The 27,221-nt window shown below is 50.2% G+C and overlaps 1 protein-coding gene across 1 annotated transcript; it reads left to right on the top strand.

Annotated features, from left to right (window-relative positions):
- Window positions 1-1,894: 1,894 nt before the first annotated feature.
- Window positions 1,895-22,042, top strand: TTC22 (tetratricopeptide repeat domain 22). The gene is made up of 7 exons (XM_006133483.5): window positions 1,895-2,692; window positions 11,934-11,989; window positions 14,888-15,003; window positions 15,745-15,863; window positions 17,134-17,295; window positions 19,082-19,234; window positions 20,157-22,042. Exons 1-7 carry the CDS (start codon window positions 2,126-2,128, stop codon window positions 20,685-20,687), a joined length of 1,704 nt encoding a protein of 567 aa, XP_006133545.3. The 5' UTR covers window positions 1,895-2,125; the 3' UTR covers window positions 20,688-22,042.
- Window positions 22,043-27,221: the final 5,179 nt, after the last annotated feature.

Raw genomic sequence — 27,221 nt, 5'->3', positions numbered from 1 at the left:
GCGCGATTCCCTTTCTCTCCGGGACTCCCGTTCACACCCGGACCGGCTCTCCATGAACTCATCCGCCAGCCTCCCGGCCTCCTGGGGGTTCTCTGGTCTCCGGTCCTTGAGCCACAGCCTCAGTTTGGGTGGGCACGCTTCATAGAACTGCTCCATCAGGACCAGCTTGAGCAGCTCCTCTGCGGTCTGGGCTCCGACTCCAGACACCCACTTGCGGCCGTACTGCGACAGGCGGGAGGCCAGGTCCACATAGGTCTCCCGTGGCTCCTTCTGCATCCCCCGGAACTTCTTCCTGTACATCTCGGGGGTCAGCTCGAACTTGTGCAGCAGGGCCTCCTTGACTCGGTTGTAATCCCCTGGCTGTAGGTCCTCCAGCTGACTGAGCACTCCGGCCGCCTCCTGGTTCAGTGCGGGGATGAGCTCCTGCAGCCAGTCAGCTGGGGGGACCCGTTGCAGTTCACAGGCCCTCTCAAAGGCACTGAGGAACCCGTCTATGTTGCCCATGTCCTTCAATTGGGCCACCACGAGCCTCTCCAAGCATCTGGCAGTCCTGGGACCCTAGGGCCCATCGGCACTTGGCGCAGCCGGTGCCCCGCCGGTTCTCCGCTCTGCCATGGCCAGCTCATGCTGTCGCTGCCTCTCTCGGTCCTGGAGGTCCCTTTCTCGATCTTGGCACTCCTTCTCTTGGTCCCGGCGGTCCCTCTCTCGGTCCTCTGCTTCCAATTCCTTGATCCGCAGCTGGATCTCCAGCCGCCGCAGCTCCACTGGGCTGGCCCCTGCCCTAGATGGGCTACAGCTTGCAGGCCTCCCGGGAGACGCTGTCTCATCTCTCCGGTGGGTTCCAGCGCTCCTCCCCCTCTCTGAGCCTGACACACTCTCAGGGGGGGTCTGGCTGCTCCCCCTGGGGACAAGGTCCTGGCCCCGTGGCTGGTCATTCTCTTCCAGCTGGGCAATCAGCTGGGCCTTGGCTGCTTTCCGCACAGGCAAGACCCTCTCTCTGCACAGCCCCACCAGCTCTGCCTTCAAGAGTCGGGTGTAGGCCATCTGCCCGCTGGTCCCCTCGGTGCAGACTCACCAGTCTAATGCTGCAGCACCCCACAATTCCCAGGAACCACTTCGCTCTGTCTCCAGCATGCCTGGCTCCAGGGCTCTTGCTTCTACGGCGCCTTGTCGCTCACCGCTGGAAGCTCCATCCATGGGGTGCAGTGCATCCCACTCCTGACACCAGTGTGACGGCGCGTTGGGGGTCCCCCGTCTCCTGCACCCCGAAATGGCACAAAAAGACTGCACCAGCCGGTGGAATAGAGGAAGTTTATTGCCTCTCCAGGATACAGCACAGCACAGATGTCATCTGGTCACAGAGCTGGGCTAGGATGCCTCAGGTCCCCTTGAGATGGGGGAGACTGGGCCCCTAAACTCCAGCCCCTTTCCCTAGGCTGTCTCCTCCATGCTCTCAGCCAGCCACCAACTAACTCTCTTCCAGCCCTGCCCCCCCAGCCAGGGCAGCATTCCACCTTCCTTTGTTCCTCTCCATGGGGGGGTGTCTGGCCATACCGGTTTGCATAGTGACTCATCCTGTTTTGCTGGGTCGTGGTACCCACGGCAGCCAGTGGGGGTTACCCCAGAGCCAGCAGCATAGAAACCAGCCAGGTACCCCCACTACGTCACAAAGTATACACAATACAGTTGATCTGTGGAACTCCTTGCCACATGATGTGAAGGCCAGGACTTTAACAGGGTTCAAAAAATAGTTAGATAAGTTCCTGGGTAACAGGTCTATCAACAGGTCAAACCAAAGAAGGGAAATGGGACTGATCACTGCAGCGTGCACTGTGAGGAGCAGTCCAGCCCTACCCCGGCCTGCCCCTGCTCCTGTCCAGGCAAGAATGGACCCAGCAGACTTTTCTGTTTCAGACTCTGGATTCGCTAACAGTCCTGGCCAAGCGGGCACGGGGAGAATGACAGGCGTCTCTCCGGGCCTCTCCCATTCAGGACTCCTCCCAGCTGCATGTGAATCAGCTAAACTAGAATTACAGGTTTGAGAGAGGCAAACAGAGTGAGGAGGAAGGAAAGCCTGGGACTAGGAGACACAGCGGCAGCGTGGGGCTATACCCAGCAAGTCCCCATGGAGAACACGGAGGCAGCCGAGGTGGATATTGACACACTCATTGATGAGATGGACTATATCCCTGGTCACTTCCACCTGGAGATGAACCTGAATTTCGAGCCTCATTCCCCAGTGAATTTCAGAGGCAGGGACATGAAGCTTAAGCGAGACAGCCTGATGTATGAACTAGAACTCGAGTCTGGCCCCCAGCAATTCGCCATCAGGAACCTGCTCGGGGTCTTCTCCTTCCACCTGGAGGAGCTAGAGCAAGCCAAGGAGATCTTCCTGAGTATCTCCCAGGAGGCCCCTGACAACCTCAATGCCTGGGCCAACCTGGCCTGTGTGTACGACCGGCTGGACAGCGAACAGGAAGAGGCCGACTGCACCAAGAGACTAGCCCATTTAATGGGCCTGGGTTCAGAAGAGGAGTCCCAGGGGGATGCCAGGCTCCGAGCAGCCCGCTGCCTTGCAGAGCAGGGCTACGCTTACGTCTTCGACATTGGCCTCCTGGAGGAGGAAGACCGAATGGAGAAACTGACCGCCGGCCTCACGCTCTATGACAAGGCTCTTGCTTATGCGCAGCAGGTCAGTCCCGGCTCCTACCTGCGCACTGGCTGCTGTTTGGTGTCACGGGCGCGCTTCCCACGTGTCTCTGTAGGGCTTCTACCCTTGGAGCAGAGCAGCTCCCTCGCGGGTTCATTAAGCAGCAGGAAGCTAGAGCAGGAACTAATTTCCCAGCTAATAGCTGAGCTCGGGTATGACAGCACAGACAAGCAAGAGCCCGAGGGAGCAGAGTCCTGCCAGAGTCCTGGGAATGGCTCCTGTCTTTGTGTTCCACCCACCTTCGTGTTGTGTCACTTCAAACTGTTGATCCTGTAGATCATCCCCCAGAAAGGCAACTCGATTCTGTAGCTGGATGCAATGGCGTGGGAACTTTTTAAGAGTAGGGGTCCAGACAATCCCCCCTTACCCTGTCGTTCTCCCTCCCCCAGGTGAAGCCAGGACCAAATCCCTGGCATGCAGGGCAGCGGCTGAGACCTAGGGCACAGGGCTGGCAGCAGAGTCCCCCAGCATGCAGAGCTGGGGGCAGAGCCCTGGGTTCTGGGTGTGGGGCTGGCAGCAGAGCCCACAGCATGTGTGGAGGCAGCCAGAACCCAGGGCGCTAGGTCGAGAGCCCAAGTTCTCGCTCCTATGGCTGGATTCGGATGGTGGAAAGTGCATTTTCAATTATTCTGGCCTTACAAGAGCAGGATCAATGGTGCTTTGCACTTCCAGTCTTATCTTCTCTAGCTGTTCAAACAAAGGCACGCCCTTGTGCACACGCAGCATGTGGCTGCCCTTGGAGAGCTCCTCAAAGGCTGGTGTCTGGTATGCTCACTTCAGCTGTATTCTGGGTCGAGAGGTGGCTTTGTTTATCGCTAGCATAAGAACCGCGCGGTGTGCAGCCTCTAAGGCATCAGAGTAGCTCACATGCTGAATTTGCTTCAAGACGCTGTGTTCCATTGGCAAAGCTGCAGAAAATGTCCTTCCCTAAGCCATTCAGCTCAAGGCTTTGTGTCAAGTGCAAGGACTTCTCCCAGGTGTGTTTGTAAAGGGCTTTGAGTGCTTCCGCTAGAAGGTGCTCTCCAGATGCTCAGGAGTGCTAGCCCTCAGTTCATTCCTTTAAATTCTTGACAGCAAACATGTATTATCTGGAATTGTGGTGAGTGAGGTAATAACTTGTCTGGGGCCAGCTTCTGTTGTGAAAGAGAAAAGCTTTTGAACTTGCACATAGTTCTTCTTCAGATGTGTGTAAGCTTGAAAGCTTGTTTCTTTCACCTAGAGAAGTTGGCCCAATAAAAGAGATTGGCTCGCCCATCTTGTCTCTCTAATATCCTGGAACTAACATGGCTACACCACCACTGAAAAGCACCCCAAACATTCAAAAATCATGAGGCAGGCCCAGAAAATCCTGAGATCTGTTTAGCAAATCATGTGATGATTACAGCTCATTGCTCTGGGATTCCTTTTCTTTGCCTTGGGTTTCCTAAGCCTTCAGGCTGCACTCCGGGGCCATTTTCAACCTTTTCTCTGCAACCCTGAGGGCTAGAAACTCGCTTTACCTGTTAAATGCAAGTTGAGATTCTCGTAGAATCACATCGCGCCAGAAGCTAAGACTTTAAAAAAAATAATCACAAGAGTTAGCAACATTGCAGTGAAGGTCCAGCTAGAAAGCTCCAAGATAGAGAAACAGATGAAAATGTCTAGCAAGGGACTGTACACCATGCCATTCTCTAGGCCTCCGCTTCTAGGGTGCGCTGTTGTTTCAGGAAGATGAAAGCTAGCAGAACGTTTGGTTGAAGGTTTGTTTTTCATTTTGATTAGGTGGGCGCCAGGCTTTCACAGGCTATCACCAGGATGACCAGCCTCCCCAGTAACCACTTAACTTGTCTCCCCAGGTAGAGAAAATCAGCAGTGCCACAGGGCAGGCAGGATGTGTGGCTAGAAACAGGCCTTCTGCAGTGGAGATGAGAGGAGCCTGCAAAGAATCACAGGGGAGGCTTTAGATAGGAAGCCCTGGAACCTGCTGCTGCTAGATGGAGCACAGGGAAGCACGGAAAAGCAGTGTGAGCAGCTCAGAGACTCTCCTTAGGGCCCAGGCAGAGGGCAGGCAGTGCAAGCTAGCAGGAAGCCGCAGCCAGTCAGGAGGGTGGCTGGAGAGGGAGTCTCCCAGACAAAAGGCTCAGGAGAGGCTAGCATAGGACCCCTGCTTGAACCAAGGGTTGGGAGCCTTCTAGGAAGGCTGGGGGAAATCTTGGGTATCCAGACTCTGAGAAGGGTGGTAACAGCACACACGAAAGCCTATGCTGGAGTTACAAAGGGCCTGAGAAGGGGAAACTGAGGCAGCAGCTAGCCTGAAGCCAGAGTGGACAGGCAGTGCTACTGGAGGGAATCAGAGGCTCTTTAAAATTCTGCAAGCTGGCCTAACACTTTGCACAGTCCCAGTTCTGCACAAAGGAGGGGGTTAGTGAGGCAGGACTGCTCGGTGTGACTATGATGACAGGCTGACTCTTAGGTCTGCCTGTGCTGCTGTTGTAGGCCAGGGACTCACGGACAGTACAGTTATCCCCACATCCAGGGACATCACAACTAAACACTGCAGAGTAGACAGGAGCTGTCTGGCTCTCCGAAGCCATGTGTAACATCATCAAACACCGACTGGGGTTATGCTGCACCCATGAAAGCCTTGGGCTTGCTGGGCAGGTGTCTGACCCACATACATGGGACAGACCTGTCTTCATTACAGCTCTTAGCCCTGTTTTCCTGAGGCCCTTGACAGTGTAGACATGCCATAGCGATGTTCCTTGTGACAAGACCGAAAGACACCCGATAAACAACCCTTGGCTCCTCCACGGAGCAGGCCCAGACACTGTCAAAAAACCATCAGATGGTAGCACTTTTCAGACACTCTTGTCTCGGGTCAGTGATAGATATGAAAGGTTCCAGCCCATCACCAAAACCCCAGGCCGATTCCGGGGATGCTCTTTTAGCCCACAGGGTATTTCTCTAGGGTCAGTCAAGCAGGGGTGAATTCATACCCAGCCACCTTGTTAGAGACGTCGCTCTAGCCTGGAGATCTGGTCCAGTGAGTAGCACGTGGGCCTTGATCTCAGCTGTGGCCAAAGTAGCTGGGACCCAGCTGGTGGGTTTGTATTGGGATGGGAAGCTAAATGGTCCCCACGTTCAGCGGCTTTTAAACTACACTAGCAACCTCCGTCGCATTAATGACGGTTGGAAAATCCATGCTCCTGCGCGATGCGGACCGGTTACGCCAACCGAACTCCCGGGGGAGCCAGTGCTAATAATGTCCACAGCAGAGCTGCTTCTGCCAAAATAGCGACCACCTCTGAGCCATAGAAATGGCTCTCAGGTTCCCAGCACGGGCTGGTTATGCAACGGGCCGTGTTCCGCTGCCTCCTCTTCCCGAATGGTGATTCCAGCCGCCGGAGCTGCGGTCCGCATGGAAGCACTCCAAATGCTGCACCTTCTCTGCAATACGACCAACCCCAAGTGCTCAGTGAACATGACAGCAGCCTGGCTCGTGTGAGCTCTGATTTAACCCCACCACGAACACCTTCGTCCTGTCAGAACATGGTCTGGCCGCAGAACCCGTGATGGATCACAGTGGTCAATGCTGGTTGACAGGCTGCACAGATGTGCTTTGGTCTCCCCTATGCTAGGCTGCTGGAGTGTGTCCGACTCCACTCCACAGTGTATTGGCTGAGGACACACCTGACTGGGTGAAAAATGTAGCTTGGCCTTGCCTCTGTGGATGGTAGAGCCCGAAACTCTGCTTAGTAACATGGTCCTTAACGAGGTTTGGTCCCATCCAAAAATGCAGGAACTGGTGGAGGGCGGGGGTGCTATAGCACCCCCTGATTTGAAGTGTTTTCCATTCTACACAGGATTTACGGTGTGGTTCAACGGCTCACAGCACTACCACCCCATGATAAAACTTATTCCAGCCCTCTGGTCCCATCCACACAGACCAGACCAAACCATGCTCTAGAATGAGTGGGGCACTAGTGTGTTATAACACAGCAACATGTGAGGTGTAGAGGGAGCCTCGCCGGTGCCAAGTCTGCAGCCGGGCAGAGTGAAGTAGCAATTCTCAGATAGGTGTGAGCTTTCTCCCAGCTCAGTGATTCCACTAACATTATTGTCTTGTTCAAAAGCTTCAGGGAGTAGCCGAGTTAGTCCGTACAGGATAAACTTAAAAAACAACAGATAGTCTGGTAGCACTTTATCGACTAACAAAACATGTAGATGGTATCATGAGCTTTCGTGGGCACAGCCCACTTCTTCAGATGAATGAAGTTATTATTGTCTTCAGGGCTGGCCCTACCATGAGGCCGCCTCAGGTGCCAGACTGGGTATGGGGGGAGAGGGGGCACCATTAGGACCCAGAGTGTAGAAAATTTGTCTGCTGCTGGTGCATATGTAGGTAGCAGAGCAGTACCATGAGAGGAGCAGAACAGGAAGAAGACGGAATTGAGACCTTTCAAAGTTTGGGCCCAAGCGAGGGGGCATGGAGGCGTCAATTGAGCTCCCCGCCTCAAGTGCCAAAATGTTGTGGGCCAATCCTGATTGTCTAGTAAACACAAAGGCTGCGTCTACACTGGCAAGATTTTGCGCAAAAGCACTTGCCGCCTGTCTACAATGGTCGTGAGTATTTGTGCAAGAGCACTGACTTTGTACTGTACAAAATCAATGGTTCTTGCACAAATACTCCAATGCTCCTGCTCAGGGATAAGCCCTTTTGTGCAAGTATTCTAGATGCAGCCTAAGGGCCAGACTCTCCTCTGATGTCAAGCAACATCCTTCCATTGATTTCAGGACAGTGATGCCACCAGCCATCACCTGCAGACACTGGCACTGCTGATCCTTTTATCCAAACCATGTGGTTTATGTACCTGTCCCTGCCAGCCACTCTGTTAACTGGGCAAGAGCATTGCCTAGAAGAAAGGGTGTGAATATGCAAAACAACTGACTTCTCTCAGCTAATCTATGGATTACTCAAACCATTCCCTTGTGGGCCACCAGCCTTAGCAATTAGGAGGGGAGGGGTATTTACAATGTTGACAGCTGCAAAAATGTTGGAGCCGTAGAATTCTGAGGGGCTCTTCGTAAATCTAGTCCAGCAGCATTCACTGCAATAATGTAAGGCAGATCTTATCTGCTGGAGGGCTAAGTGGAATTGTATTGAGAAACTAAAGCCTTGCAGCCTTGGGGAAAATGCCTGTGGGTACTTTGCTGTTTTTTGTAAACTGCCTACAGGTGTTTCCCCCCCCCCCCCCCACACCCACCCCCACCCCCACCCCCACCCCAGGGAGCGGCCCCAACGGAATATCTCTGACACAGTGGGGAAAGGCACAGGTTTCCATTTAAAAACAAGGGATTTGAATGGCAAATCTGATTCCCCGGCTGGAGAGCTTGGCAAAAGCTGAGATGTGACTTTATGCCCCAGCCCTGCACTAGGTGGTGGAGACATCGGATTCAATGGGAGCGCCAAGAGCCATTGTTCAGGCAAGGTCGCTGCCTCCCAGAGATCCGGGTCAGCACAGGCCTCGCTCTGTTACAGGATGCGCTGTCTGCTCTGCTGCACAAGGGAGTGGAGACCTGCCCCTCTGGAGCCAGGAGAGCCAGTCTTGTGCAGGCTGTGTGTTCTGCACAGCGCTGGGTGTAAGTCTGTCTCGGCTTCCCCCACAGAGGCTGGGCTTAGCTCAAGTTTGTAGCTGCGTCTGCTTTTGAACTCTGGAGATCCCTGTTCAGTTCCGGGGGCATTGGTCCAGATGGTGGGTATCAAACTTACACTTTGGAGAGCACAATGGGGCAGGCATTGTTGCTCTCCCACCGAAAGCCAGGCACAACCTGGCACCAGAGAAGGTAGCCAGACATGGTAGGAGTGACAAGTGATTCTGGGTAAGCCGGTCAGACGTCCCCCTGTGGAACGCTTATCTGAGAATGCCAACTGGTCAACATGGAAACGTTTCCCGGCGATGGCTCCCTCTTCACTGAGATCTGGTGGGTCCCAGCCATGCAGCTTTAGATTTCCTGCCAGCTCACCCATGCAGCCTTCTGCAGCCCACCAGGGAGGCCTGGGTTTGCAGGCTCAACTAAGCTCTCAGGCAGCCTTCCTGGTGAAGAGTCTGGGAACTGTGATTCACAAGCTGTGTTCAGCTGGGGCTCCCGAACTTACATCTCCAGGTGGGCTGCCCAAGAGCCAGGAGCTTCAAACCACCAGCTCAAGGCTCCTCAGCAGCCAGAACTTCCAGAGTCCTTGGCTCGTAGCCTGCCCACTGGATAGAAAGCCTCCCCCCCCCCCTGCATTCTGGTCTTTCTCTTGGAGATTTTCAAATATGATGGGTTTTGTTCCAAAATGAAACATCTGAGTCCTCTATGGAACAGAGCACCCTTTCTCTGCACCGTTCTAATTTGGAGACACCCAACTTGAGCCACTTTCAATGGGCGTCTCTTCCTGAGGGCTGAGTGCTAAGCACTTTCTGCAGGCATGTCTCTTTAGGCATGTCTCAAGCTGGGCATCCAAAAAAGTAAGGCATCAAAACGCCGTGTCTGATTCCTCTCTCATTTAGTGCTGGCTGCTTCCTTCTACATCATGATCTTGCCCTGCTGTTGAAGGTGCAGGTTTATTTTATTCATGTGCGCAGATAAAAAAATGAAATCCCGCAAGGAACTTAAACCAAATACCTTCTAAACAATCCAGCCCTGCTTTCCAAGCCCATTAACCTGCAAAGTCTGCTCCGCTGCCAGGTCCAAAGGGAATAGCAATTAGCACTTTGCCTACAACCCATTACAGTTAAATGCAAACAGAGCCACCAGATGGGAATATAGATCACAAAGTTGGTTCATTTTCAACAGATCATGGGCAACGTCCCAGCAGCGGTGCTTGGTTCAGCTTCAGCCAGGCAGGAGGAATAGCCTTTGCAATTGTTTTCAGTTCTTCTAATGAGCTAGGAGTGCAGGTTCCCTCCCTCCAGTAATCGGTCACTTTCAGCCACAGAGAAACACCACATGCTTCTCAGATCTTCACAGGTGCTGAGTAGCCACAAGTCCCAGGGAAATCAAGGAAGTTACAGGTGCTGAGCACCACTTCCAGGCAGGCTGCATGGATTTGCCTCTACGTTGGCATCAGCGGGGGCTGAAGGAGGAGTGCTGCAGAAACCACCTCTGTGAATGAAAGGCAGCCACCTCTGGGGGGAAGCGGTAGCAGCCAGGTAGGTGGCTAGAATAGGGCATGTTGCACAACAGCTGGGGTGAGGAATGCTGGTCAATGGCCATCCACAGGGCAAACTCCTGTTGTTACAAGCCCGTGCCAGGAGATGTTTACATTCAGGTCAGCTCTACTAGGGTCTGTCTATCCTGCATGCTAAGCTGGAGCTCCGACTCAGGTTTCAGCCAAACCCCAATTCTCTCCACACGCACATCTGTCGGACTCAGGGCAGCAAGCTCCCAGGACCCAGGTCGTAGGACCTTCTTGGTGGAGTAGGTCAGGGCTTGAATCCCACTGTGACTGGAGTCTGAGCTCTGTTATTTTGCAGCGTGGCTGCAGGTCAGGCGGCGGACTCACATCAGTAGGTCTGTGCAGTGCAGCAGGGATGCGTTAGCACAGCTGTGAGAGCTGGGTCCAGCAATTGTAAGCTCAGGTTTATAATGCAGCATGGACCTCATGCATGGCCTTGGAAATGCCAAGACCACAAGCCCGGGTCCCATAGACCCAGGTGTACAAGGCAGTGTGGACGTACCCCAAGCACCAGTCGTCGCACCCAGGGGGAAAAGCATTGTGCTGTAGGAAGATATAACGCTCCCTGGAGCTTCCCAGTGCACAAGCCGAGCACATCTGCTACACCACCTCTTAGCAGAGCGGGCTGGCTGCAGAGGGTGGCAGCGGCAAGGCCGTGGCCTCACCTGCCCACTGCCACCATCTCCTCTCAGGAGCCCCAGGGACATCTCTGGACTCAAGAGATGACAGTGGTGCTGTCGGAACCTGCAGTGGTGCTGTGGGGAAAGGGCTCTGCCCTGGCACACCGGCCCTAGGGCCAGGCACTGCCTGCCCCAGGCTGCCCGTACACAATGCTCACGGCCTTGATTTCTAAGGATCCTGCCAAAGGGAACTGCCTAGCAGTCAGCGCCTTGGCCTCAGCAGGTGCAGGGGGTCAACGTAGGCAGGGTGGGAGGCTGCAGAATCTCCTGGCTCTTATCCCTGTTTGTCCTTTCCTCACACACCAACAAAAAGGCAGCCTGGTAACTTTTGCAGCACCCCTGCACATGAGTGTAAGCCTGCACAGTGCAGTGCCCCTGTGCTCTGATTGTGTCCACACCCTCTTTTCACTGGTGTAAATACCACTCAAGGTGCAAGGCTCTGGCACATTATAACTGCAGTGCCCAGCACCGTGGTGAATAAGTCCCTGTGAGCAGAGCAAGGAGACACACAAGGCCCATGCGAGAGCTGCGAACAGAACTCCAAACTATCCCGACTTCCCCCCTCTATCCGCACTTCATCCCTTCCACAACGCGAGTGGAGACAGATCCCTGCAGGGGGTAGCAACGATACTGATGTGTGAACCCTCACTAATCCCTCAACGCCTCCCTCTCTGAACCCTCAGCTCAGAGCAGGGAGGCGACGCTTTGTTTGTCTGATGCCACTGGCTAGCTGGGCCTGCGCTGGCCAAGCCGCTGTCTGTGCTAGTGACACAGTGAGCAGCTACCATAGGGATCCGCTTTGTTCTTGTCTCTTATCTATAGAGAATCTGAAACATAGAGATTTGCCCCCGTCTCACAGCAAATCCTTAGCAGTGTCGCAAGCAGACTCCTGGCTCAAGACACTAGTCTATAGCAGCCCCTCTCAGTAGGGTACTCCTTCCATGAGTCAAGGATTCACTCATGTGTGTTTTAGATCCCTAGATGAAAGTGCAGCCTCCACTGTGGCACGTAAAGGACGGTGTGAAAGGGCAGATGTTTGCATGGCATGTTGAACAGGTTTTGAAAGGCACCATCTCTGTCTAAGAGGGAACTTTTGTGTCAGGTTTTGCCTTGCTAAAAACTCAGGGAGCTCTAGTGACTTCAAAGGCGCTGCACCGATTTAAACAGCAGAGGATCTGGCCCAGGGTCTTCTACTGAATCATAAAGGAAGCCGTGTCTTGAATGTGGCTTTCCTGGGCAAAGTGCACGTTCATCTTGCCTCGGGACTTCTTGCTTCATAGGCCAGTGCACTCGGGAAGGCGATTTTCAGATGTTAATGACTCCTATAAACCTTTCCCTATTTCAGATCCCCCCGGAGGAGAAAAGAAGCTGGTTCCTTACTATGGCCACTCTGTACATCAGGTAAAAGAGGGAATGGCTGGTGTGGAGCTGGAATAAGAGAGCTGAACAGCACCAAACGCTTTCTCCAAGGGTGCCATGATAAATAGACGGTGACAGGTTACATTGGAAGAGGGGAGGGCTGCCTGCAACCTGACAGGCCATTTGCTTTAGATTCCACAGACAGAGAAGGGCTTGTGTAAACGACTCGGAGAGAAATCCTGGTTCCACTGAGCTCAATGGCAAAACTCCAGTTACCTCAGTGGGGCCCGGAGTTTATCCTATATCAGACTTGTTCTTTCTGCTTGGTAGGAGAAGAGGCTTCACAGAAAACTCAGATACCATAGCCATGAGCACGGAATACAGGCAGTCCCCGGGTTACGTACAAGATAGGGACTGTAGGTTTCTTCTTAAGTTGAATTTGTATGTAAGTCGGAACTGGTACATATTGTAGGGGAAACTCTAGCCAAACATTTCTCCAGAGCTCAGTTTTATTCTCCCACACCTCACTTCCCTCAGTCCTTTATTCTCAAGCTGAAGTGTCTGCTGAGAAAAGCCGCTCCGCGTCTCCCTAGTCTGCTGGGGGGGGCACTAGCTTCGCGTCTCCCTGGTCTGCTGGGGGGAAGCAGCTAGTGCAGGGTTGCCTCACCCCGTTTGTAAGTAGGGATCCGATGTAAGTCGGATCCATGTAACCCGGGGACTGCCTGTAAATGGATAGCTAGGGCAGAAGTCATTCTACCTGGCATCAGGTGACCGGCCGTTTAAGGGAATTGGGCCTAGCCCTCTGCCTAGTTATCTGCCTCCCTGGTGATGGCTCTGAGGCCAGGGATTAGGGGATAGAATCCAGCTGGATCCTAAAACCACCAGGCTGCTGAATTTTGGGCTTTGGACCTTCATTAAAAGGCCAAAGAAGCAGCCCAGCGGAGGGTGAGACCTGTGGGGGACTCTGGGTCCAAGCATGATATTATGAGCTGGATTTGTGTTGCGCTGCTTGATTTGAAGAAATAAAAGTCAGCCCTTAAGGAAGGCTCTGAAATCCTGCCAGTGAAATTGTTCTTCGACGCACTGGTCACGGCCTGGCCCACTGGCTTATGCAAGCCAAGACATCACAACCCAAAATAAAAAGGCATGTTGTACAGGCCACAGCATCGACTGTCAGTGGCACTTTAACACATGAATTCATGAAGTCCTGTAACACTGGACTGCCAGCGCTTCAGGCCAATTCCTACCTCCCCCCATCACAGCCTGCCAAATGTGGATAAGCATGGATGGCGGGTGAAAGTAAGGCTGGGGGAGGCATGCTTACTTCACCCCTTCTGCCCAGCCAACCCCCCAGCACCGGGGGAGGGAGAAGGCCATGCAGCCCCAGCCTCACCAGCTCCGGAGCACCGGGGAAGGAAGAGGGAAGCCTCCCCGGCCCCGGAGCACTGGGGAAGGAGGAGGACACGCGGCTCCAGCCTCCCCAGACCCAGAGCACTGGGGAGGGCAGACCCTGGGGGCAGCAACACTCTGTTTCCAGTATGTCTACAGCAAGTGTTCTGGGGTCAGAGTGTGGGCCGGGCCCTTCCCCTGCCTGTGATACCCGCCGCCCCTATGGATAAGTTACTACCAGCAGAGCAAAGAGCTGGAAAGGTTTCATGAGTGGCACCTTTGTGCTATTCTGGCTATCAGCTGACAAGGATCGACGATAGCATAGCACGGATGTGCTCAAAGGTTATTGTACAAGCAGCGGTGAAGTAATAAAGGCCCAGTGTCACTAGCTGCACACTGACTCCAGGCTTCTTGCCATTGTAATATTGGTATCATGTGAGAAGTTACGGTGGCAAACAAAGCTACGAGGCTGCGAGTTAGGAACCTAGATTCCATGGAAATAGTTGCCCAAGTCCCTCAGGAAATCCCAGTCTTAAAAAATATCTGGAGTGAAATTGGAGACAACAGGGAGCAAAGAGGATCCTTCAGATGCAGGGTTGACAGATGCAGCTAGCCAGCACCAACACATTAACCTGTTCAGCCTATGCGCTACGCCAAGAACTGGACTCAGACGCGTAAAAGTCCAAATAACGCAACACGCCTGCTGGCCCTTCAAAAGAGTTTAGCACCCGACATGCATCCGCTGTGCTGAGCTCTGGAAACCTCCCCACTTATTCTGGAGCCTGGTTCCACAGCTTTGCACTGGTTTTACATCACTGGAACTCAGATCACAAGGATTAGGGTTAGACTTTTGTGTGAGGCAGACTAACCCGCATCTGCCTCCTCCCACGAAGTGTCCAGTGCTGGCCACTGGCAGAGACAGGACTAGATAGACAGTGGTCTCGTCCAGTCTGGCGAGTCTTATGTTCTACTATTGCAACACAGTGGAGACTCAGGCCCTTGAGTGCCAATCTGACCCCTTGGGCAACTTGCTCTACCTCTCTGAGCCTCTGTTTCTAGTAAAACAAGAGGGAGAACAGCTTCCACCTCTGAGATCCTGGCATGAGAGGTGCTATATAACTGCAAAGTCTAATTAATAATAGTGCATTAGCAACTGCCTGCTGTTCTAGGGTGTGGCCAGTGTTCTAGGGTGTGGCCAGTGTTCCCTATAAGCTGTGTGCTTGGACAGTCACCCAGGAGAAATTCAAATTCTGCCCAGCTGATTAGCAGAGCGCCCACAACTGGCAGCAGCCAGCAGCATGTGTTCCTACAGGTGGTGCACATATGCACATGCCTTGGTGCACATAAAATTTATTTCACACCGAATGGAAAAATTAGAGGAAACATTGGGTATGACACATGAGATGTGACTAGTAAGCCACTCCCATTCACTGCAGAAGTGCACCGTAATCCTGAGCAATCAAAGCAATTTGCTAAGGAAAGCAATCATATTGACAGAGTCGATTGTGTCACTAGAATCCAGTAACCAAACCACTCCTGCTCTTATTACAGGTTAGATGGGATCCTGATGAACAAGGGTAATGACGAACAGAAGCGGCTCCCCGCCTTTAACAGAACACTGGTTCTGCTTCGACAAGTGACCAAGTCCTCAAATTCTCACTACAGAGGTATGAGAACAACTGATTCCAGGCACACTCCATGACTCTGTACGAGAAGCGGGGCTGAGACCGCAAATCACCAAGTTTTTCAAACCCACCTGCAGAAGGTTAGGCTCATACATGAAAGTGTCTTTATGTGCAGAAGAGCTGAGGACTTCTCTGGTAGCCACTAAGGCCCTGACTCAGCTGGGTACTTAAGCAAGTGCCTAATTTTAAGCACATGAATAGTCTAATTGAAGCAAATGGGATTAGTCACATACATAAAGTTAGACACATGCTCAAGAACCTTGCTAAATCGGGGCCTAAAAGTTATCATGCAATGGTTGTTGGGTGGCCTGGGTGAAATAAACCAATGGTCTCAGTCCAGTTCCTACTCAACTTTTTCAACAGCAGCACAATTGCTGCTTATTGGCAATTTCAGCAGAGAAGCCAGGAGCAGACAGACCCTGGAAAGTGATCTACCATCTGACTCATTAAAGATCTGGGGTGAGGTTGAAGTACCTGGGTAGAGCAGTGTGTGGGCAACTCACTCATCATGCTGTAGATAAACCAAGTACACCAGGTTTCTGGGCACTTGTCCGGAGTACTTAAAGTCACTAAAATACCCTGATTTTGAAAGGTCAAAGCAACTCAGTGAATTCTTGTTTCCATAGTGGAATGTCCCTTCAGCCCGATTGTGCAGGATGGATCGCTTTCAAAGTTAGTGTCTGCCGTGCTAACCTGCTCTGAAATCTGTTCTCCATCCCCCAGCTCTGGCATGGTGCTACCTCGGCATGCTGCTGGAAAGGAATGAGACGTTTTCCACCACCCCAATGGGGATCCATGACTGTGGTTACTCTGGGACTGGGCCCCTTGATTGCTTTGGCAAGGTGCTTTTTTACTTCATTGCTAGTATGTAAGGAGAAGACTTGGAAGTCCCCCTTGCTCACTCTTTTACACCTACATCCTCTGTCAACCATACAGATGGCCATCTCTTTCCTCCACATTCCCTTCTTATCAGCTCCTTCCCCCTCACTTCATTCTCATGCCTTCCTCCCCCTACTCAGAGGCACACCAGAACAAGCAGTACATCTAGGGCAAAACCAGCAGAGCTTAGGATCTCTGTCTTACACAAGCATAAATGACACTGGGTCCGATTCACAGATGTTGTGAATCAGCCTTCTTACTCATCAAGGTTCTATGCGTGGCCCACGATACATTTTGTTTACCGCTGCCCACACACAAGGTTGCCAGATTCTTCTGCTTTCAATCTGCATGTATTTTTCTTCCTACCAGTATTACTAAAGTGACACTCATGTAAAGCCAGGGCGTGTGAAATGAGGTGCGTGCTGAGGGCACATAACATTGACTGTGAGAGCTGTGTGTTCCTTCTGAATCCAATCAAATCACTGCTACAGTTCAATGACACACCCCATGAATTCTAGGTACACAAGCGCACTTAGCAAAACTACCCTAGCCTGGGAGACCATGTTGGTTCTGACAATCTTGCGGCCCACTGAGATGAAGGAGGCCACTCACATAGCCTACTCACTAGACTAGGTTGCCCATTGCTGGTTTTGTTACCAGCTACCCACTGTAAGGAGGAACAGCCATCTCCCACCCCCATGATTCTTCCTGGTAACAAAACCAGCAATGGGCAACCTAGTCTAGTGAGCAGGCTTTGTGAGTGGCTCTCCTTCATCTCAGTGGGCTGCAAGATTGTCATTAGCAGTGATTCCATGTTTTTTTTATGGGGCTGGATCATGCCCAGAGAGGAGTGCTATTCAGGGAGATAGGGTATCAGAATCTGCTCCTAAATATTTCTGAGAAATGACTGGCTTTTCCTTCTTCAGCTTGCTGGCTAGGTTGACTGAGAAGTCGAGGCAACCATGTCTGTTGACGGCATGTGGATGCCAAGTTCTGAAGACAATAGTAGAACAGAGTATAGGAATCGCCATATTTAAAAGTACCACACCGTTGTGAGTGCAGCTTCAGACTCATCCTCTGGGTCACAAAAAATGACAATCAGTGTGTCACAAAAGCCAGTCTGTGAATTAAACAAATGGTCCCATAGGACCAGAGATGTTTCTGAGCCTTTGCTCAGTACAGTAAAGGGCAGTTCACTAATGGAAATATGTTTTGCTTTCCTGATTTCAAAAGGCAATAGAAATAGCTAAAGACAATCCTCCCATACTAAACCGACTGGCCAAAATTTTCCACTTCCTGGGCAAGCAAGAAATGGCTCTGGGAATCTGCAACATGGCGCTGGACGTCTTACAAGATCCAGAACTCAACTGGCAGGCCTACTGCACACGGGCCAAGGTACGTAGCTTGTCTTCCAGAAGCCAGCCTGACTCTGTGTGTTTTCATTAAGGGCTTTAGTTGACAGAGGATCTATGAGCTTCCAAAATGCAGAATCTGTGTAAAGTCACTGATGTGCTTTTCAAGCCCTGCCAGCCAAGTGCAGTCAGCCAGCGGGGAGAGGACATTTGCTAAGATCCACAGCCTCTCCGTGCTACTGATGAATAGGAGGCATCCTGGATAGGAGGCATCATTTGTATAAGCATCTTCATGCCTCAGCAACTTGCCAGCTGAGTCACCCAGGACACAGGGCCCTAGTGGAGATTTCTCTTGAAAAATGGGGCTCACAAGGCCTGATCTTGTACTCAGCAGGCAAACTCCTCTTTGTGATGTGAGGAGACTTTCACAGGGATGACTCCTGGAAATGGCTCTGTCTGTGCCAGTGGGACTCTACTTGGGATTCCCTACAGCCAAAGCTAAGCACTAGAAAAGGATCTATCCTTGCTCTGGGCTGTGTTATGTGGCATTCCAAGCAGTCACCCAAAGGGAAAATAAGCTGAGGAGAAAGGATGGTCTCATAGTTAAGGAGCCAACCTGGACAATTCTGGCTCCATCGCAGATGGTTTGTGTGTTAGTCACCTGGGGTACAATTTTCAAACATTATTAAGTGACTTAGGTACCTAAGTCTAATGTTGGGAGCCGAACTCCTATTAACTTTGAATGAGACATAGGCTCCTAAATCCCTTAGGATCTTTTGAAAGTGTTACCTTCTACTTGTCTGTACACGGGTGTCCCCATTGGTGTTGATGATTCCTATCTCAGATAGCTGAGAGTGTTGTTACTGGGTACTTCCTATTATACCAGTAGCAACGAGATTCTCAAATGGTGCCTGGTTGGTAGGTTTTTAAATAAACCCAAAATTAATTCTCACTATTTATTTTTTAAGACAAGAAATATGGGGGTACATTCACGCTTGTAGGGGCCATGTAACATACATGGCACTAACGGAATGTTCAGACTGGCCTGGGGTCTCTTTAGTACGTGGCTAGACCTGCCCGTCAAAGTTGGTTTCTAATTTCCTTTGAAGTTCAGCTGCCTGCAGGTCTGAAGCCAAAACAAATGCATCATTAGGGCGGTTTCTGGAAGCCAGACTGTGTCTTAAATAGACTCAGCGCATGGGTGCTGGAACTAGGGTGCTGCAGCGCCCCTTGGCTTGAAGTGGTTTCCTTTCTACACCTGGATTAGAGTTTGGTTCAGTGGCTTTCAGCACCCCAACTATACAAATTGTTCCCGTGCCCCCAACTCAGTGTCAGAAGACTGCAAAACAATATAAAACAAAGGGCTTGATTCTGCAGTTCTCACTCAAGTAAAACTCCTGGGGTCACTAGTGAGGTGCACTGATGCACCTTCACAGGAGCACGTAGTGCTCCCCAATTCTTACAATAGTGTCATTAGACCAATTGGTATTTACGTCCTCGTGACTGTGAAAGGGGATTCCAGTAATGGGTGAACACATCTCTGGGGGTGGGGGATGGAAATATGTTGTTCTCAGCTCAGATGCTTGGGTGACGGACAAGTTAGAAAGTGCCTTAGCTGATGTAACTTAGCTCGCAGTAGAATTACACTGATGAATCCCAACTGGGGGTTTGGCCAGAGGGGTTCCATTTTGTATTCATGTGAATATATTTAGTACTGTATGTGTTAAATGGCCCTACAAGCATGAACTAGCCCCATGTAGTGTGCTGGGGGGGAGGGAGGTTACATAGAAATGGAATGCATGCCAGAATGAGCATCCTCCTGTCTTTAGATCCACATTAAGCTCTATCTGCGAGATCTGGACCGTGCAAAGATGGGTTTGGGAGGCATGCCAGACAGGAAACATCTCACCCGTGCTAAAGAAGACCTGGAAAGGGTTGTAAAGGTTTGCCCATGCTTGAAGACATACCTGGACATGGGCCATGTGAGTAAATACACAGATGCTCTCTCCCAGTGAGATCTGCTGCTGCTTTTTTCATGTCTTTATGTTTTTATTTACATTTGCTACTTAAAGAAACAAGAAAACCAATAGACTGGGTTGGCAACAGACTTTGCTGAGCCCTGGGCAATGTGGGGGAGGCTCAGCTCTGGGGAGGCCCCTGGAAGGCGCAGTGCCTTGGGCAGAAGGGGCATAGCTAGGGGTAGCCAGCCCTTTGTGCCACCTGCACCGCACCACACACGGCTCCAGTGACGATTTTAAAGGGCTTGGAGTCCCAGGTCCCTTTAAATCACTAGGCTCCAGAGCAACTGCACCCTCCCCCACCCACCTGTTGGCGGCTCTGCCAGCAAAACGTAGAAACACTGAATCAGCCCTGGCTCTTACGGTATGTCTACATAGGAAAAGCTGGACCAGGGCTTGCCTACCTGACATAGCTTTAATCCAATTAGCATGGGCAACAACGCAGTGAAGACAGCACAGCGTGGGTCCTGGGTGGGCTAGCAAGTTGAGATATACTCAGGGTCCCTGCTACCTGTCTCTACCTGTTTTGAAGCCCGCAATATATTGTCTTCTGCTGCTGTTACCAACGCCACCTGGATTCATGGTAGCGTGGGCAGGCTGGCCTGTGCACAGCTTTTGATGTGTAGACACGCCCTAAGAGCCAGTGTCGGGTTGGAGGTGGAGAGGAGTGAAGTGGAGAGCTCCGATGGTAGTTGTGTATAATGTACACAGACTGGCCCAAAGCCTTGACTAAGATGCGGCCACTTTGCAAAGTCCCCTGGTGGATTCAGCTAACAGATGTTACCTCAGCATAGTGCAGTCCTCTCAGGCAGTAGTAAAAGGCTCTGCAGTTTCCCTGTACCCCATGGCTATGACTCAGTAGTTATTTATCATGATGTCCTTTTAGGTCTGCTATTACATGGGTGTGGATGCCATGCAGGAACTATTCCCAGTGGATGAGGCTGCGCTGGACAGGGCCTTGGAGTTCTTTGCGAAAGCCATGGAGTTTGACCTGGGAGATATGCTACCGGAGATACAGCTGGTGAGGGGCAAATGCCTGCGGCTTAAAAACGAGGAGTCCAATGCCATTGGGTGCTTCAAGCGAGCCATAGAGCTAGACGATGTGGGCTCCACCTACACAGAGAGCTTCCGCTGCTTAATGGAGACCCTCCTGATGCAGTTCAGCCACGGGAGAGTGAATGCCGAGATGCTGATGCAGGAAGTGGAATTGTGGGTAAAGAAGGCTGAGGAGAAATACCCAAAGCAGCGTGTCCGCCAGGAGCTGAGGCTGGTATGTCGCAGTCACACGACAGAGGTGATCGCGCTCTCCAAAGCCATGGTCACCAGAGGGAATACGGAGCTGGTAAAGATGCTGTTTGAGACAATAAAGACTGACTTTTCCAAACCCAAACTAACTGAGCGATCGCTCTCCTTCTGAGCAGCCGACGTCGGCACCACGTCCTGCGGCACAACTGCCTCCAGGCTCACACTTCTGCTTCTCTAAGATCTCCTCCAACAGCCAGTAGATGATACATTAACTATTTTAACTCTTAGCCACAGATCTCTGAGCAGTGTGCAGAAGTGGCCAAGTATTACTGTCTCTGTTTCACAAACGGAGAAACTGAGGTAGAGACCAAATAACAAAAAGTGTTCTGTGATTACGGGTGCCTCCCTTTTTTGAGTTCACTTGACTCAGCCCTCCGAAAATCAGGCCCCAGGTGGTTCAGCATGTCCAAAATGATGTGCTCAAGGCCACACAGCAAGTTACTGGCAAAGTAGGAAGTAGAATCCAGATCTCTTGCTTCCCAGACTGCCACCCTTTCTGTGGGACAGTTCTGCCTCCATTACATTCTGGGGATGTTATATCAGTCCACAGTAGAATAGCCGCTGTGCTGGTTTGGGTCTGCACTCTGTGATCCTCCTTTTCATTAAGTGAGTGCCGCTAATGCAGAGCACTGATCCTGCAAGTTCAATGGGAATTGAGGGTGCTTAGTACTATGCACAATCCTTGGATTTCATTTGAAATCAATGAATAACACAACTGTTAATAAGGTGAGACAGATTTTAGAGCAGGAAGGAAACATGATCTACTGAACCTTAGAAAACCTCCTATGTTCAGTCTTTTCTACCTTATGCTTTTGCACTGCACCATAGTATCTGATCCTCAACTCAGCTCTGTATTGGTCAGAAAGCAAACACAGATCTCCCTTACTTTGGTGATAAGCGCAGTATAAATCAGTCACAGTGAGAATTTTACGACTAAATGACCTATACTAATAGCTGAACTAGTGAGTGTTGTTGGGAGCTCCTGGGAGCATCTACAGTGTTTCTAAATTGGTAGCTAGTTTGAGGTGATTTCCCTGCCTCTGATGGAGTCACCGTCTGGCTTAATACAGCTGGCTCTGACCTGGTGCACATAAAAATACTTCCGAGGGGCAAAGTTCTTCCATTGGGGTGCATCAGATGGTGCCGAGTGCTGCGGAGAGGATATTTCCTTAAGCCAAGGTAAGGGTTTCATATCTGTGTCTCTTTCTCATGCACACACTCTTCCAGTCAATCAGTGCACCATTGTAACTCCAACAGGCAGAACATAACCTGGGACTTCTGGAGCTTAGTGCACGAAATAAAGCTGTAGAGCATACTCATTCTCTGTCACTGGAGTGGTTTTAGTGCTACTACATGGGACAGCACATCACACCCAGCAGGTGTGTGGGTCACACCAGCTCATCAATGTCCTGTGTATATTTTAGTGGAGGTGAAGTAGTGTTTAATATAAGTTGCTATGTCTCTTGATTTCTGCCTCGTTTACTGGTTTTAGTTATAAGAAACTGTTTTGTTTCAAATGACTAGATTCCCTCTCATTTTCCAGGGGTGTGCATACATTTAGCACCTAGGTTTATCATAGTCTGAGGGGGGAAAGTTTGTAACTATTAGCAGTACATCACTAAGGGTGTGTCTAGACTACATGCCTCCTTCGACGGAGGCATGTAGATTAGCCAGATCAGAAGAGGGAAATGAAGCCGCGATTAAAATAATCGCTGCTTCATTTAAATTTAAATAGCTGCCCCGATCTGCCGATCAGCTGTTTGTCGGCAGATCGGGGCAGTCTGGACGCGATGCGCCGACAAAGAAGCCTTTCTTCATCAGCACAGGTAAACCTGGTTTCACGAGGCTTACCTGTGCCGATGAAGAAAGGCTTCTTTGTCGGCGCATCGCGTCCAGACTGCCCCGATCTGCCGACAAACAGCTGATCGGCAGATCGGGGCAGCCATTTAAATTTAAATGAAGCCGCGATTATTTTAATCGCGGCTTCATTTCCCTCTTCCGATCTGGCTAATCTACATGCCTCCGTCGAAGGAGGCATGTAGTCTAGACACACCCTGAGTCATGCCTGTATTTTATTTTATGTGAGGGGCTTGATCTACTTTTACTGGATTTCTAATGGTGTTGTAAAGATATAAAAGGTGCTTCCCATGATAATACTCTGAGGGCCTAATCTCGTTCCCTTTGAAATAGGTCACAAATTTCCCATTTTCTTTGGTGTGAAAAGATTCAGGCTTTGGAAGAGAACTTCATTATAATAACAAACAAGACACGGAGTTGGGCCTCTTTCCGTTTGCAATAACAGTATGTAGAAACCACCTAGGCTCAGCGGGGTCCAGATAATCAGGTTTCCTGAACACACACACCATGCAAGGTCACTTCTACAGATATATGGCTGCTCTGGCAGCTCTTGAAACCCCAGAAAACTGAGCACCTCTAGAGACTTCACAAACTGTTTAAACAGATACTACCCAATTCCTGTATACAGGTTGTACCTCTCTTAACCAGAACAATCTGGTCTGGCAACATCTGTGGTCCTCATGGAGCATGGCAGGGGGGCTGGCAACAGGACAGCGCAGTGAGGAGTTCTAGACCCAGTCAGTAGCAGGGAACCAGCAATGGCTGTGGAACTGCAGCCCTGAAGGTGCCAGGGAGCTCTGGCCCTGGCAGCAGCAGGATTAGTGGTAACAGCTGGAAAGCTGCAGCCCTAGGAACCACAGCTTGCTAAGTAGCAGCAGGGCCAGGCTGGAGCCTCTGGCAGAGGGCAGCAGTTCAGCACGGACCATGAGGAGTGGGACCTCCCCTAGTCCAGCAAATCCCCTCATTCAGGACCAGTCAGGTGCCGGACCAGAGAAGTCCAACCTGTACTAAACAGAACAATGAAAGGGGCCTGCCTGCATTGTGATTGAAACTGGGCTGCCAGTTCTCTGCTTTTTAGAAGGCTCCCAGGTTGATTATCTTGAAGATGAAAGAATATATAAGTGCTAGTTATTATTACCTGATAATCCCTGAAATTAATTTTCCCCCTTTTCAGAGAATCACTCCTAGGTCATCCCAGCTTCCAAGTAGCGGTACAATGAACTAGTAAGTAGGTGTGTGAACCACTGCTCTCTGCTGAATGAACCAGAACTGCTTGCAGTTTGTTGCCACCCATAGGTGGTAATTTTCCTTTAGCTCAAGTGGTAATGGCTGTGTGTTCCACCCCAGCTATTGCTAAAAAGGTACAAATGGTCATTGAAATGTTGCTCAGCGTGGAATGCACTGTTCCATAGGACTGGGGAACTGCAGCAAAATAACAGTCACAAAGATCCGATATGGTCATGGATTTGTTGCAATATGTGTATTGTCTGTCAACATATTTTATTAAAGGAAGGTAACAACATTTGTTTAGCAATTTATGACTCATCTGTAAAACACACAGATGGAAACCAAATTATGTATTACAAAGGAGGTAGATGATATGTTTTGTATGTGAATAACTGCATCAAGTCACATTTAGTCTTACAGCATCTCTCTCCGTATTTACTGGGTGGGCAACATGTAAATAAAAATGGTGCCAAATCGATTTTGCAGTGAATAAAGACATTTCCATGGTGAACATGTAAAAAGGAACATGGTTGCCATTACTTCCACTTTACTACTGTTTATTGAAATTGTTTCAATAATTATTATGCTTTATTGTTTGTTACTGTGGTAACACCTATAAGCCACAAATGAGATCAGGCCTACAATGTGCCCAATGTGGTTTATATTCACTAAGACAGCCCCTGCTGTAAAGGGTTTATAATCTAAGTATGTGATGAGACAACAGGTGGATCCAACAACTAAGGCGGGGGACGAAAGGGTACGACAGCAAGACAGGTCTCTATTGTCAGAAGCAGTGGTCACAGCACCCCTGGGCTGCGTCTAGACTGGCAAGTTTTTCTGCAAAAGCAGCCGCTTTTGCGGAAAAACTTGCCAGCTGTTTACACTGGCCACTTGAATTTGTGCAAGAACACTGACGACCTAATGTATGATCGTCAGTGTTCTTGCACAAATACAATGACTCTCCTGCTCAGGAAAAAACCCTCTTGCGCAAATGCTCTCAGTGTAGACAACTGAGAACCGTTTTGCGCAAAAAAGCCCTGATGGCGAAAATAGCGATCGAGGCTTTCTTGCGCAAAACCGCCTCTAAATTGGCACAGACGCTTTTCCGCAAAAAGTGCTTTTGCGCAAAAGCATCCGTGCCAATCTAGACGCTCTTTTCCGCAGATGCTTTTAATGGAAAAACTTTTCCGTTAAAAGCATTTGCGGAAAATCATTCCAGTCTAGACGCAGCCCTGTTATTTAAGAATGTGTTGCCTCATTTCAAAGCAATGTCTGTAGAAATTAAGTCTTCTGCATTAATATACCTACTATTTCTTGACTTGACAACTCAGGGCATCTCCATGCACTCACTGCTTGACAGCCTTCACCCCACCCCTAAGAGGGGAGGAGAGACAGTCTGCCAAGGTACTGCAGCAGCAAGCCTCCGAGCCCATGTCAACACACTTGGGCTTGTACTAAAAACACCCATGTAGAAAGTGTTTTTAAGTCATGGCTCATGCTGGAACTTGGACTTTGCAGCCCATCCTCCTCCGCAGGCTTCAGCATGTGAGTTGCAACAACCAGCATGTGAGTCAGTCAACCGGAGCTGGAAGGCTTGTTGCCATAGGCTGAGTAGGCACACACATGCATCCTTGGTGTGCTCATCTGCCAAGGCCTCTTTCAGAGAGGTTACAGCCTGGAGGGACGTTTCTCTCCTCTAGACTGTTCTATGGCCATAAGGAAAGTGTCACGAGTGCTCTTGCTTTTCCCTCTTGCCATTTCCATTTCCAACACAGAATCGTTTCTCCACTCTTTTGCAGAGAGCAAAGAGTCTAATAGTTTGGTTATGTCTACACTATAGGGTTTTTGCACAAAAATAGCTGTTTTTGTGCAAAAATTGGCAGAGCATCCACACCTCAAGTGTGTTTTTTGCGTAAGAAAATTAGCAGAACAGAGCGCTTTTGCCAGTAGAATTATTCCTCTCCCCATGAGGAACAACTCCTTTTTGTGCTACAGCTTTTGTGCACAAAGGCAGGTGTGGATGCTCCAGAGGGGTTTTTGCGCAAGAAACCCCTTTCAGAAAAAAGCACAGGTGCTCTGATGGCCATTCTGTGAATGCGCTTTCTTGTGCAAGAGTGTCCATGCTGTGTGGATGCTCTCTTGAGCAAAAGCACATCACTTTTGCAATGCGCTTTGAGGTGTGGATGCGCTTTTGCGCAAGAAGTCTTTACACAAACACTCTTCTGCAAAAGGTTTTTTGCGCAAAACCCTGCAGTGAAGACAAAGCCCAAAGGATCACCAACTGGCAATGCTGAGACCTTGCCTCCACCTTACGTGCCTGGCAACTTTTTCTGTACGTTGGGAATTCTCATGCCTGGGTTTTTGATAAGGGCTGAGGATGTCACCTGCTTCCTTTTCATCTACATATGTTGACATGCAACATTTCAAGAACCCCCTTTGTGTCAAATCACTGCTCAGGCTGGAGTTAATAACTCCAAGCCAGTTTGTCATGTTGAAATATGCTCTGATCCTGCCCCTTTCAGTCAATTGTAAGAGTTCAAAAATCATGAGTCAGGCCTCCAAAATCAGGAAGACATTTTAACAGCTATAAATGCTGGGAGGTTTGTTACTTTATAATTTTTGAGTTTCTAAGTTACACGTGGGTCACATTTTCAAGTTTTTACCCACAATCACAAGGGCTAATAAATTTCCTTTTTTACAAATGAAAGCTATGATTCCTGAATAATCATGTGACTCCAGGTGCTGGTGCTTTCATGAAAACACCAATTTTTGCAAAACGTATGCTTAACATTACGATCATGGTCAATGCTGCCTTCTGGACCTGAAAATCATAGAGCAGCTAGAGCCTGCACATAGGGATACCCACTCTCCAAGATTACCCTGGAGCCTCCAGGAATTTAAGATTGATCTTTAATTGACGATTATGTCATGTGATTGAATCTTCAGGAGGACAGTCAACCAAAACTGACAACCCTAAGGCTACATCTACACTGCAGGCTCCTTGCGCAAGAACTGTTGTGCACAAGAGTTCTTGTGCAAAAGGTCTTCCACAAGAGCACATCCACACTGCCATGTGCTTTTGCGCAAGAGATGTGCTTTTGCGCAAGAGCGTCCATGGCAGTGTGGACACTCTCTTGCGCAAGAACTATCGGATGGCCATGTTAGCTATAGGAGTTTCTCGCGCAAGAAACCCCTCTTGCCCGTCCACACTACCTTCTTGCACAAGAGCTCTTGCACAAGAGGGCTTATTCCTCGTGGGGAGAGGAATAACTCTTGTGCAAGAAGCCCTCTGTTCTGACACTTTACTGTAAATTTACTTGAGCAAGAACGCACATGCAGTGTAGCTGCTCCGCAAGTTTTTGTGCAGGAACGGCCATTCTTGCGCAAGAAGCCTGCAGTATAGACATAACCTACGAGCATGGGACCCCATGATACACCAAGCATTGCACCTCCAGAAAGCACCCTTTATATAGCTACAATAGCAATGACATCTTTGCAAATATACCTTGTGATCAGCTCTGGCAGCTTGAACTTAATTACTAAATTTCCATATTTAATGATC

This window comes from Pelodiscus sinensis, chromosome 9, assembly GCF_052426305.1.
Source record: "Pelodiscus sinensis isolate ZL-2025 chromosome 9, ASM5242630v1, whole genome shotgun sequence".
Classification (NCBI taxonomy): Eukaryota; Metazoa; Chordata; order Testudines; family Trionychidae; genus Pelodiscus; species Pelodiscus sinensis.
This window is presented reverse-complemented; position numbering and strand designations above follow the sequence as displayed.